Source organism: Thalia democratica, chromosome 8, assembly GCF_965202585.1.
Source record: "Thalia democratica chromosome 8, ktThaDemo2.hap1.1, whole genome shotgun sequence".
NCBI lineage: Eukaryota > Metazoa > Chordata > Thaliacea > Salpida > Salpidae > Thalia > Thalia democratica.
In genome coordinates this window covers 8,529,163-8,544,024 of record NC_139172.1, presented here as the reverse complement: position 1 = coordinate 8,544,024, position 14,862 = coordinate 8,529,163, and the positions used below count along the sequence as shown (strand labels likewise).

Sequence of the window (14,862 nt, the reverse complement as noted above, 5' to 3'; positions counted from 1 at the left end):
TTTAGATTGTCACAAGCTTATCTTAATTTTATTAATAAAAAAAAAGAAATCATTAATTTAGTAATTAAAACAAGTGTTCATTCTACTCTTACTAGTTATAGAAAATACTATTACTTTTACATTTTGTAATACCTGAATTTCAAATGTTAAACGAATTTTAGAATAAGTAATTAAATGAAGGGTTTTGTTTACTTTACCTCTTATTTTAAACTTTAAAAACGTAACAGCTGTAAAGATTTTAAAACAAATATAAAAAAAGCTTAATATAAAATAAGGGGCTGAGTGAAATATTTAAATGCAAAAATAATTATAACCATCAAAAAGTTTTATCACCATCATGTTGTTTTGGAAATTTTCAGTTTAGTTTTTTATTAATCACTACTTTTTTTAATTACTCTAAGCTATGTTATAAACATTATTTGTAAAATTGTTAACATAGTCCTGAGTTATTAAATGCGAGGAAAATTTCAATGAAAGTCTATCAATGTAAAGAGAATATTTATATTACTTTTTGTACTTAGACATTTTATACTTTGTACTAAAGTTTCTTTGTAAGTATGTTAAAAGAAAGTTTTTGTTTAATAATAATTCTGATGGATGTTTTGAACTTTTGTTACTACCTATAAACTTAATTAGAACTATTATTGGTAATTGATTGTACTTTTTTGTCGTTTAATAAACAAACAATACTGATCATTGAACATAGTTATTTCGACTTTTTTAATATTAAGTTAAAACCTTATTAAAACTAAAACTATAGTTTGATTAAATTCTTAGCTCATACAACTTACTATCTCTAGTGGCTAAAAAAATAATGCAAAACTTTTGTAAATAATTTGTTTTGTATAAATATAAACAAATAATCTAAAAATATATCTTTCTTTTTTTTATCAGAAGAATATATTAAATTTTTAAAACCACCATAACAGTGGTAAAAATAATTAAAAAAAGTAAAAAGTAATATTGTGTTTTTACAAGTATTTTTGTTGTGGTTTAAAGACAAGATGCAGTGTAAATGTTTATAAATTTTGTTCTAGAAACTTATTAAGCAGTATCTAAGTTTTATTTTGGTTCTAATTTTGAATGTATTTTAAAACATTAAAACAAACCAATATGTTGTTTAAGATAATAAAGTAATTTTTATTATTGCTGTTTTTATTTCAGTTTTATTGAAATTTGTTTATATTTTTTGATGGATCTAAATTATTTTTGCTTGTTTCCTTGTTTTTGTTAATTTGTTAGTAATGCAACGTGAAAATAAACATTGAGTTTTATTAAAAGTATCATATCTATTATACCCTTCAAATCGGAGTTTCCCAAACGTTTTTTTTTTCACAAGACCCCCTTTAAAGAAAAAAATGGCTACGGCCCCCTTCACAAGATATCTCAACCAGACTACTTTTAAACACGTCTAAGACTTTTTTGCTATCTATCTTCAACTCCTGAATATCTAGTGTAAGGCCTTATGAACCCTATGACCCCCCTTTGGCCCCTTTTCAGCTATAAGTCCCCTAAGTCTCTAGCATTACCAACTTTAGGAAACTCTGATCTAAACAAAAAAATCTATTCGTTTTTTCACAGCAACATATTCATTTTTTAAATTTCAGCTCACAATGTGTTATTCTATTTGTAATATATAGCTGCTATAATTGAGTAATCATTATAATAAATAAAGTTTGTAATATATACATTTAAGGTACATACTTAATAATATAATATAATTTAAGTTATCTTTGTAAAATTTAAATTATCAAAAATAAAAATAAATTTTATTGCTAAAAAGACACTACTTAAAAGTTTAAAACAGCATAAAAAAAACTAAAACTTTTTCTTACTTAAAATTATAGCCAATTTTGTCTTTTTAAAAAAGAAAGTGTTGGATTTCAGAACACTCACAGCAGTTCGAGCGGCAAATTAAATTTAATTTTTGATTAAATTTCTTTTTTATAAATACACTATTTAACATATAAATAAATTCATCATAGCTGTATTGCTTTATTTAACTTTACAGTTATTCGATACCAAATTAACTGATAATTGTGGTTTAGTGTTTTACTATTTTCGTAATGTTTGTTTGTAAAAAATAAAGATGAAAATTAAAACAAGTTATTTAAGCAGCACAGCTCAATTCTTTTTATAATTTTTTAGTTACTAGTACCTTTTTCTTAAGTATGTAGGTTCTTTAAGTTTTTTTTTAACAGAAAACATAAATTAGATTTTTTTTCAATAGATTATAATGTTTTTGTACCTTTAAAGAATGATATATTAGTAATTTTTGTACCAATGTTGTGTTTTTTTGTTAAATACATTATTGTAATTAAGTCATTAAACATATACTCTAACTTTTATTTTTATGTTCAACTTAGTGCAAAAATTATTTGCCATTAATTTTATAGACTTCATCAGGGTCATCATCAGGGTATTGACTTTCATTAGGGTCGCCCTCGCCATCAAGTATGGAATCCTGAAAAAATCTGGAATTTTGACAATTTAATTTAAAAAGCCTGGAATTTAAGAAATTTTGAGAAAAAAAACTGGAAAAGACTTGAATTTGATAATTTAGGCTTAAAAAAAACTGGAATTTGAGATTAAAAAAAAAAAACCTTGAACTTTGAACAAAAGTTATTAAAAACCTGGAATTCTTAACAATTTTTGCTTTTTAACTAGTAAAATAATTTTAATTTGACATGAAAATTTACAATAAAGATAAAAAAAAATTATCAACATAAACAATATTTTATCAAAAAGCACATTTAAAATAGCTTAACAGTATCTTTTCATTGTTGTTAGAATACTTAACACAGTTTTACCCTTAAATAAGTTTACCTACCGGATCCTATTTTTTTAACAAAAGACACGTATCCGGCCGGATACTGGCTGATACTCGGCCAGATAAGGTTTAGAAAGACTCGGTTTTCCGCGATCATCTTCTAACGTTTTAGTATACTAAAGTTATTGAGTTTTTAATTCTTAATATGTATATAAAATTAGTCAAGCGAAACAGACAAACTAAAGTTTAGTTAATTTAATTATTTGTTGTAAACATAAAGGTGCATACATCCATTAGAGTAAAAATACTGAATTTAAAGTTTCTTTCAGATTGTGTTCTTCTACTCACTCTATAATTTAGTTTTATTTATAAACTTAAAATGTTTTGCTTTTTTAATTTAAAACATATAAAGAATTGTTAAAGGTAGTCTGCCTTTTTTATAGTTAAAGTTGGTCAGTCTGAAAATTTACAGGTAATAAAACTGGTTTTGAAAAAACCATATGAAAAATTGTCCCAATTCTTTTACAAAACAAAAAAAAAAGCTTTCAATATAAAACATTTATTAAAATTTTGATTTAGTCTTTACAATTTTATTTTAACTAGTTTGTTCTCGTTTAATTAAATTAAATAATGTAAAATCCCCACAAGTACAGTTCATTAAATATTTGGTTACTTTAACTTTAAGAGGCAGCAGTTGTTTAACATTTTTTTTAATTTTTAAATTTTTAATTTTACAAAATAAATTTCCTTTTAGCCCTGATTTAGATAAAAAATATAATATAGCTGTATATAATATCTGTGTGAAAAGTTAAAAACTTTGTTGAACAGCTGCTGCCTACTAAAATTATAGTTACCTAATTTTTTAGATACATTATTCTATGTATATAAATATGTACATATGCTACTGAAGGATAATTTTTGTATCAAACAAAAATGGCAGCCAAAAACTCAGTTTGCTACACTCGTGACAACTCCTGATCTTTTTAAATTTGTTAAATATTTTGGATAAGTCAAGACACTAATGCCTAGTTGTATTTTTTGATTTTAACTAACTTAAAATATTTATAAGGTATCATTATGTAGAAAGAGGAACATTTTCTTAGGATATTAAGAATCAGTATAATTCAGCCTAGTTTTAGGTTACAAAGTATAGTTTTTATTCTTACTGGATAGCTTTAGAACTTGGAGGGGCAACGTTATTTTAAATATATGCTGAAAATACTGTAACTTTTAACTTTTTTATAGGTAGGGCAATTAACCTGGAAACCTGGAATTAAAAAAAAATAAGTAAAAAAAAACCTAGAAATTAGAAGAAAACTCATAGGATAGCCTGTAGTTTTTAACAGTTCTAGTTTCAGTATGACTATTTTTCAGAAAGCTTGTAATTTGATATAGAAATAACCTAAAATTTAGGAATTTAAAAAAGTAATAATCTATAGATTTTTCATAAATTTTTCATTAAATCATTATACAGTAATTTTTCACTGACCAAAGTTTAATTATTGTTTTTAACTAAACACTAACCAAAAAATGTTATATAACATAAAACTAGTATACATTCATGCAGAATATTTTTTAGTAGTTACTTTAGTTTTATTCAAAAACTGGATTAAATAATTTTTCAGTAATTTGTTATGTGATATACTGAGAATAAAAATTTATAAATATATATTATAGTAAAATTATTTTTTCTTAATACAAAAAACAATAGACATATACGACCATTTTGTATATGAGTTATATTATCCTATATACTCCTCAAAAAAGCTAAAGTTTATTAAAAAGGTTAAACAAAAATTTAGAATTTAAGATTTTTATAAGTATCATGACGTGGTAATGATGAAGGTTTTTGTGCAGCAAGTTAAGTTTAAAAAGTAATATGACTGTAGTTCTATTGTTGGTTTAAGAGTTTGTGCATTTTGATAAGTTTGAAAAGTAGCATTGTTACTACTTGCTACTTGACTAAAAAATAAAAATTGACTTAACCTTGCTATTCTGTATAAAAGGGCGGAAACTCAAATTAAATATATTTAAAAGCTTTGTAGAATTTTAAATCTAAGTGCTAAGAAGTGGATCCGAAAGATCACTACCTTAAACTTAGCTTTTAACTAAAAATTAACCTAAAAACCTGTATTTTTAAAATGCTGGAAGAAATTTCTCAAAATTATTAGACAACCCTGTGCAGTGAATTTCTGAGGTTGTTATTACTTTTTTTTATTTACAGTCACATACTCAATAACCAAAAATGACTAGCATTAATTTTATAGACTTCATCAGGGTCATCATCAGGGTATTGACTTTCATTAGGGTCGCCCTCGCCATCAAGTATGGAATCCTGAAAAAATCTGGAATTTTGACAATTTAATTTAAAAAGCCTGGAATTTAAGAAATTTTGAGAAAAAAAACTGGAAAAGACTTGAATTTGATAATTTAGGCTTAAAAAAAACTGGAATTTGAGATTAAAAAAAAAAAACCTTGAACTTTGAACAAAAGTTATTAAAAACCTGGAATTCTTAACAATTTTTGCTTTTTAACTAGTAAAATAATTTTAATTTGACATGAAAATTTACAATAAAGATAAAAAAAAATTATCAACATAAACAATATTTTATCAAAAAGCACATTTAAAATAGCTTAACAGTATCTTTTCATTGTTGTTAGAATACTTAACACAGTTTTACCCTTAAATAAGTTTACCTACCGGATCCTATTTTTTTAACAAAAGACACGTATCCGGCCGGATACTGGCTGATACTCGGCCAGATAAGGTTTAGAAAGACTCGGTTTTCCGCGATCATCTTCTAACGTTTTAGTATACTAAAGTTATTGAGTTTTTAATTCTTAATATGTATATAAAATTAGTCAAGCGAAACAGACAAACTAAAGTTTAGTTAATTTAATTATTTGTTGTAAACATAAAGGTGCATACATCCATTAGAGTAAAAATACTGAATTTAAAGTTTCTTTCAGATTGTGTTCTTCTACTCACTCTATAATTTAGTTTTATTTATAAACTTAAAATGTTTTGCTTTTTTAATTTAAAACATATAAAGAATTGTTAAAGGTAGTCTGCCTTTTTTATAGTTAAAATTGGTCAGTCTGAAAATTTACAGGTAATAAAACTGGTTTTGAAAAAACCATATGAAAAATTGTCCCAATTCTTTTACAAAACAAAAAAAAAAGCTTTCAATATAAAACATTTATTAAAATTTTGATTTAGTCTTTACAATTTTATTTTAACTAGTTTGTTCTCGTTTAATTAAATTAAATAATGTAAAATCCCCACAAGTACAGTTCATTAAATATTTGGTTACTTTAACTTTAAGAGGCAGCAGTTGTTTAACATTTTTTTTAATTTTTAAATTTTTAATTTTACAAAATAAATTTCCTTTTAGCCCTGATTTAGATAAAAAATATAATATAGCTGTATATAATATCTGTGTGAAAAGTTAAAAACTTTGTTGAACAGCTGCTGCCTACTAAAATTATAGTTACCTAATTTTTTAGATACATTATTCTATGTATATAAATATGTACATATGCTACTGAAGGATAATTTTTGTATCAAACAAAAATGGCAGCCAAAAACTCAGTTTGCTACACTCGTGACAACTCCTGATCTTTTTAAATTTGTTAAATATTTTGGATAAGTCAAGACACTAATGCCTAGTTGTATTTTTTGATTTTAACTAACTTAAAATATTTATAAGGTATCATTATGTAGAAAGAGGAACATTTTCTTAGGATATTAAGAATCAGTATAATTCAGCCTAGTTTTAGGTTACAAAGTATAGTTTTTATTCTTACTGGATAGCTTTAGAACTTGGAGGGGCAACGTTATTTTAAATATATGCTGAAAATACTGTAACTTTTAACTTTTTTATAGGTAGGGCAATTAACCTGGAAACCTGGAATTAAAAAAAAATAAGTAAAAAAAAACCTAGAAATTAGAAGAAAACTCATAGGATAGCCTGTAGTTTTTAACAGTTCTAGTTTCAGTATGACTATTTTTCAGAAAGCTTGTAATTTGATATAGAAATAACCTAAAATTTAGGAATTTAAAAAAGTAATAATCTATAGATTTTTCATAAATTTTTCATTAAATCATTATACAGTAATTTTTCACTGACCAAAGTTTAATTATTGTTTTTAACTAAACACTAACCAAAAAATGTTATATAACATAAAACTAGTATACATTCATGCAGAATATTTTTTAGTAGTTACTTTAGTTTTATTCAAAAACTGGATTAAATAATTTTTCAGTAATTTGTTATGTGATATACTGAGAATAAAAATTTATAAATATATATTATAGTAAAATTATTTTTTCTTAATACAAAAAACAATAGACATATACGACCATTTTGTATATGAGTTATATTATCCTATATACTCCTCAAAAAAGCTAAAGTTTATTAAAAAGGTTAAACAAAAATTTAGAATTTAAGATTTTTATAAGTATCATGACGTGGTAATGATGAAGGTTTTTGTGCAGCAAGTTAAGTTTAAAAAGTAATATGACTGTAGTTCTATTGTTGGTTTAAGAGTTTGTGCATTTTGATAAGTTTGAAAAGTAGCATTGTTACTACTTGCTACTTGACTAAAAAATAAAAATTGACTTAACCTTGCTATTCTGTATAAAAGGGCGGAAACTCAAATTAAATATATTTAAAAGCTTTGTAGAATTTTAAATCTGGGTGCTAAGAAGTGGATCCGAAAGATCACTACCTTAAACTTAGCTTTTAACTAAAAATTAACCTAAAAACCTGTATTTTTAAAATGCTGGAAGAAATTTCTCAAAATTATTAGACAACCCTGTGCAGTGAATTTCTGAGGTTGTTATTACTTTTTTTTATTTACAGTCGCATACTCAATAACCAAAAATGACTAGCTTAATTTTAGTATTAAGCGTGTTTTTGAAACTTCTACGAAAAATTTTATAACCAACTAAAAACAACAAAAGTTATTTGCTTATGTAATTGAAATGATAAGCAAACTGATTATTAAGTTTTTATATTAAAAGGTCAAGTAATAGAGTTTTTAAACTATCATACCACGTCGCTTATGAAATGTATATTTATTCATGGTTTTTTTTTATTACTTATACTTTATTAACAGGTTTGTTTTTTATGACATTGTTACTACTTGAGTAAAAAATAAAAACTGACTTAACCTTGCTATTCTGTATAAAAGGGCGGAAACTTAAATTAAATATATTTAAAAGCTTTGTAGAATTTTAAAGTTGTATTAGGTGTTTTTAAATGTGTATTAATTAGAGAACTTAAAAAAAATTACCAAGAAATATTCTTTAAAAAATATAACTGTGTTCAAAGAAAAATGTTATTTTTTTTTGATAAAATTAAAAAAAGTAAAGTCAGAGATAAAAATAAAATATTTATTGACATTGTTAGGTGTAGTTTTTATTTCATTGTTTAATTTTTTCAAATTTTATTTTAAGGTACTTTATCAAATAAAGGTAAAATAAAAACTTATGCAGTTTCTTTGTTGAATACATTTATTTTATGCTTACTTTAATATTTTAGTGAAACTTTAAAACTCAGGCTTGTTTAAAGTTTATTTTCTCAGTAACATACCAATTTGAATTTTTGTTTTAAAACAATCTCATATTTTTTTTTGCTAAAAAGTTTCCTTGAGTATTATGTTTTATTATTTAATTCTATCATAAGCTCAGGCTGATAAAGGCTAGTAAAGCATTTTTTAGTCTAGATATTTAACTTCAAAATAAAGCAACTCTGTTATCTTATAATTAAAAAACTATACTACTAACTCATTAGTTTTACTAGATGTGTTACATTTATTCTATTGATAAGGGATTTCCTTAAACATCAAAATTTAGTGACATTTTTGTTTCACCTTCTAATAAATAAATTAATATTGATTTAGTTTTTTAAGACTTTTTAGACAAAATTGTATTAATTTTCTAAATATAGAACTTTGATAGCCCTATTTTTATCTAAAGATAATAATCTTTTTATCATAAGGTTGCCACACCTTTTATCTACATCAGATTAGTTTAAAAGGTCAAAAAAAGTTATAAAAGCATGTTTAATTTAATAAATTTATTAATTACTATTTAACGTTTACAAAAAATTCATACTGAAATATTTCTAGTTCTTGTAAAACATTAGAGAGCATCTCAAAAACTGATATATAAACTTTTAGTTTATGTTTTATGAAAAACATATAGTTTTATTAAAACATTAAAATGAAAACTTAGCATGTTTCACAGATTGTAATACGAGTGTAGATAAAACTGAAATTTTATTAGAATACTATTACAACAAAAAAATAAAAGAGAAAGAATGCTTAAAAATACTCCAAAAAACTTGTTTAGTTTTGCTGAATACAAACGTCATGCACTTTCGAAACTTTGCAAGGAAAATGGAACAAAATACTTGCATAATGATGACTTGTATACTCTAAAAAATGTTGACGAACTAAGTATGTGTTTTGTTGTATTTATTTTTATGTATTTAATTTATAATATTTTCATTTAGTTTTTATTTTTATTAATACTTAATTTCTGTAGCAACTATTCATAAAGTTGTTTATTATATGTTTAAATAAATAAAAATTTACAATTTTAACTATAGAATACTAGCTACTTAATAAAAATTTTACATATAATTGATTACAAAACAATTTAATTTATTTTTTTACTAATAGACGATGTTTTAAACAACTTTTTACTAGATAAATACATTGTTGAAGTATTACGAGGCTACAATAACCTAATACTAAGAGTTAGTCAATAAATTACTAGAGAGTGTTAAACTTAAGGAGCCTATATAGATATAATTAAAACAAAAGTTTAACTTAATTTATTGCTTTACAATCTTTTTCTGCTTATGCGATGGTCACAAGCAAATAAACTAACCATGAGCAATAGATAAATACTATATAAACTTTTAGCTTCGTAAATACTTAATTACATAATTAAGTGACTTTACGTGATTTTGAGCAAAGTTTATTAACATTAAATAAAATACAACAATAACAAAAATGCAATATTTAAAATACAAAATTACAAAATAAATAACATAAACGGGTGGGTGTCAAAAATCCACAAAGGGACTCTTTTTAACGAAGGGTTACTTTTGCTCAAAGGGACATTTTCGCGTGAAAAAACTTTTGCAAGACGTCAATTTCGCACGAAGGATTACTCATAAAGACACTTTTGCACGGGTTAAAATGTATTTTTTTGTAATTTTATGTGTTTTTACTTTACTTTTGCTATCACTTTCCCTTACCCTCAGTCAGTAACTCATTAGCTTTCTTCTTATATGTTTTTATTAATTTATATATTTTAGTATAAACATTTTTTGCCATTAGTTTTAATTATTTATCTTTTATTTTATTATCACTGTTACCCCTGGCCCTAACCCTTGCACTCGGTCGGTATTTTTTTTTCTTCTTTTTTTTGTAATTTATTTATATTTTTTATTGTCGTGCAAACATGTATTTTTACAGAATATATTTTCGTGCAAAAGTGTCCCTTTGTGCATATTTGACCCGTTAGAATAGTAGAAAGGTATGTAAATTCAAATTAGATCAGACAATTAAAACTTCAAATAAAGTTTTGTGAAAGGTCTATATTTTCCCACCAACTCCGATCTCAAATTCAAAAATTGTTGTTTATTGATCAACAAAAAACAAGCTCAAAAAGTTAGGTCCTTATAGTTTTATTCTAGAAAAAAATCAAGCAATAAGAAGGTGTTTTGCTACAATCTCCTTTTCATTAGTTGCATAAAAACGAGTATAGAAACAGAAATTTTAAAACTGAAATCTAGACATTTCTCTTAATCAGGTTTTTATGGTACTATACTTAATAAAAATACAATATAAATTTCATATTCCTGTATGTTTAATTTGGAGAAAGAAATCTCTAATCATAATTATAAAACTCCGACAAAAATCTGATGTCGATAGCAAGTCTTGCAACTGTAAATCTAAAGCCAGTTGTCCAGTTAACAGGGAATGTCTTACTAAAGGAGTCGTATTTATAGCAACAGTTGTGCATACGAATAAAAACATGATTTATATTCTATCAACTGGAAGACAATTCAAAGCAAGATTTTATGAACATGGTAATCCTTTAGAAGCGCAATAAAGAAGTAAAGTACAAGATTAAATAGGTTCATCCACAAAATCAAAAACGATAACATCGATTAGAAAAAAAATTCAAACGGGAGATTATCTATTCTACAATTAAATTATACAAAAACTGACTAGAAAAAGTTTTTAACTCTTTGCAATTTAGATAGAATTGAAATTGCATTTGCAGACAACAACAAACTTTTAAATTTGAGATCGGAGATGGTGGGAAAATGTAGGCACTTATAATTTTTTATTTCATGTCTTAATTTTCTAGATCTAAGTATAATTTACATACCTTTGTTTTTATTACTTATTTTTTAAACTTGTTTTTCATATATTGCATTTTTGTTATTGTTGTATTCTACTTTAATGGTAATCAACTTTACTCAAAATCACTTATATTCAAGTGATGTACCGGACTCACTATCCGGGTCCGGTTCCGGCCGGATATTGCAATTTTTGTCTGATATCCGGATCCGGTCTGATCTTGATATGAAAAAAAAGTCCGGATCGGGGTCCGGCCGGATCCTAACAGAGATCCGACCAATTTGGATCTAGTTAGTAAAAAAGAGCATACAGAAAAGTATTTTTTCAAAAACAAACTCTGTGTAAATTAAAAAGAGTCATTTTCCTCAGAAAATACGTTCAAAAATTAAACACCTACCGTGATTGGCTCATTTTTTACACATGACTAATTTACATTTGTTTACCTTTAAACTATAAAACAAACATTTCAGAAACGCAAATCTTTACCTATGTTGTAAAATTAAAAACTTTACTACCAAATTGTTAACCTTATGGCTAGCTGTTTTACTGATTATTAGATTAAAGTAATTTTAGACTCAGGCTAGTTTATACTCACTCTAGCTAGTTTTTTTTGACTTAAACAGTGGCAACCCTGCTAGTTTGAAAATTTTGGGAATTTTTGAAAATCTAAGGCTGCCTCAGGCTAGTTTAGTTTTTTATAAAAACTCTAAATACCAGCTACTATTTTTAACTGTTAATCTTAACTAGACCTTAATAACAAATCATAAACTTTCTTATTATTTAATTATTTTAGAAGCACATTAATGTTTTTTAGTCTAAATTTTTTTAAACTATTATTTTTCTAAGTTCAAAAGTATATAGTTAGATATAAAACATAAAAGATAAACTTGGCACAGTTATACTTAGTTAGTAGTTAGTTATATAAAATTGCATTATCGTACATAGTAGTTTTTATACTACTTACATTACAAATAACTTAGAGTATTAAGAATCCGGTACCGGTTCCGGCCGGATCTTAATTTGAAAAAAAAAAAACGGATCCGGTTCCGGCCGGATCCTAATTTGAAAAAAAAGTCCGGATCCGGGTCCGGTACATCACTAATATTCACTTAATTACCTAACTATCTAATCATCTAATTACCCAGTTAAAACTACATAAAGTGTCTATCCTTTGCACTTGTTAGTATATTGCTTGTGTCCATTGCGTAAGCGAGAAACATTTTTAAAGCAATAGATTAAGTTAACGTTTATTTTTAACTATATTTACAATAATACTTCACTTTTGTTTCGTTTTAAAAAGCTTAAGTATAAAGTTCAAATCTTTTTAAATTTCGACTTTATTAAACTTAGCTATTAAACTGTTTTGGTGTATTAACTGCATATTTTTTATGGTTAACATAAATTTTTTAAAAATGTATTAAATAAACTGAAAGTCAAAAAATAATTGATAGTATTTAAAAAAAATGATTAGTAAAAAATATTTTTTTAAAACTTACTATTTAGTAGCTTAATTTGAGATTAAACATGTTGGTTTCTATTTAAATTATGAATACTATTTAAGTATTAAAGTGAAATATGTGCAAGTCTGAAGTAATAAAAAAATTTAAGTTAAAATTTTAAAAGAAAAATTGTCCTTGACTAAAGCAAACAACTTTTCATATATTTCTACACATAAAGTCTGTAAAACCAAAGCTTAAAACCTATAAAATTATTTATTATGTTCTTTTTTTTTATTACAGTACAATATGATATTTTTTAGATCTTTACTTAAGTTTTTAGTTTTAATTTTATTCTGTCCTGAACAAGACATTAAGCAGTATACAAGTGGTGTACGACTTGATAACCGAAATTTTTTTTCGTACATCACATACGAACAATTCAAGATACAAACAAAAAATATTTCGTGCGTTTTTTATCGTTTAATAAACATTTTAAAGACCATTCTTAAAATTACATATAAAGAAAAATATTTTAGATTAATTTATATATAAGTTTTGAACATTTAGTAAGTTTTCTTAAATCATTTACTTACTTTACTAATATTTAACACAACTTATTTAGATAAAATGAAGAAAGAAAACCGCAAGCTAGTTACAAACTTTAAATGTTCTAAACTTATACTTATTGAAAACATTAGTGATACAACATACAGAAGATTTGAAGAAAAATTACAAACTAGTAATTCTGCATGTTTTTACCAGTTTGCAAAACTTTTTAATTTAGCAACTCTTCATAAAACAACTTATAAATATTTAGAACGTTGTTTCACTATAATAGCTAACACTCGCAGCTTTTTAGAGTTAGATTATACTTCTGTTTCAAGAATACTTGCAAGTTCTGGACTTCTGGTTACTACAGAAGTTGAAGTTTATGATGCTGCTGACAGATGGTTAAACCACAACATTGAAGAACGTGACCAGTATGCTGAAAATATTCTATTTAAAGTTCGCTTTACGTTGTTATCTAAACTTACAATAACAATGTTACTTGACAGATCAAAGTATTTTTCAAAAAATAATGGTTGTGTAAAATTATTAAATGATTTTTGTGCTAAGAATGAGAAAAATAATATTAATATGAATAAATCAGGTGTTTGTCATACAAGTAGGTATTGTAACCAGAAAGACATTAAAATTTTATTGTGTGGAGGTTGTGGTGAGAAAGCATTAGCATTACGTACAGTTGATATCATTGACATAAATAGTCCTGGAATTGTAAACAATTTTCCGCCGATGATAACTGGACGGTATTGTTTTGAGATAGTTTGTGTAAAAGACCAACTTTTTGTTTTTGGTGGTAAGGAGGACGAATGGTCTGTTGATAGATATTCATCTAAATCATGGAGTAAGGTAGCTGAAAGGTATGATGATCGCCAAAATTTTTGTGCATGTGCGTTCATGGATAAAATTTTTATTATTGGAGGTTTTAAAGATCAAGGTAGAGTAAACTCTTGTCTAGAATTTGATACAAGTGATTACAGTTGGAAAGATGTTTCTGGAATGAACGGAGCTAGATCAACTGCAGCTTGTGCAGTTTTTGAAGGAAGAATAATAGTTTGTGGTGGATTTGATAATCGTAATCAAAGATTAAAAACTGTTGAATCATATGACGTTCTACCTGATAGGTGGTCGCAAATGCCAGATATGAACAAGGGGAAAAATACTGTCAGTTTAGTAGTTGTTAAAAGAAAGTTATTTGCAGTTTCAGCACATTTAGACAGTTGTGAAGTTTTTGACATGTTGAGTAAAAAGTTTGTCACCATGAAATCACCATATCTTTACTTAGGTGGTGCTGATGTCAGAGCTTACTCTGTTGGCAACAAATTTTTTGTGTTTCAGACCACAAGGCCGAAAATTGTTTGTTATGACGTTGACAAAAATAAATGGTCAGAAATTCCTTGGGAAGGTTCAAGAAATCGTCGATTTTTTACTTGCGTCAAAATACCTTGTTTATAAGAAAATTAATTTAACGGAAACGGGTCACTTTTGCCCGAGCGTTACAGTAGCTTGAGGGACACTTTTCTATGGAGGGTATATTTTTCACGTAAATATATGTATATAAAATAAAAAAATTAAATCAAAAATAAGCAATAGGGGTAATAGTGAAAAAAAAAAGACTTAAGTTAATAAACAAAAAATAAAAGCCTTTTCAACCTGTGCTAAAGTGACCCTCTTGTAAAAAAGTCCCCGTGCAAAAGTGTCCAC

General features: G+C 25.5%; 1 protein-coding gene across 1 annotated transcript; it reads left to right on the top strand.

Annotated features, from left to right (window-relative positions):
- The first annotated feature begins 13,734 nt into the window (after positions 1-13,734).
- LOC145842871 (kelch-like protein 25) lies at positions 13,735-14,613 on the top strand. The gene has a single exon (XM_082950348.1). The coding sequence runs from the start codon at positions 13,735-13,737 to the stop codon at positions 14,611-14,613; it is 879 nt and encodes a 292-aa protein (XP_082806474.1).
- Positions 14,614-14,862: the final 249 nt, after the last annotated feature.

What these genes read in the sequence shown, in the direction of transcription:
- LOC145842871 (XM_082950348.1), top strand. Translation starts at nt 13,735, where the DNA reads ATGAATAAATCAGGTGTTTGTCATACAAGTAGGTATTGTAACCAGAAA.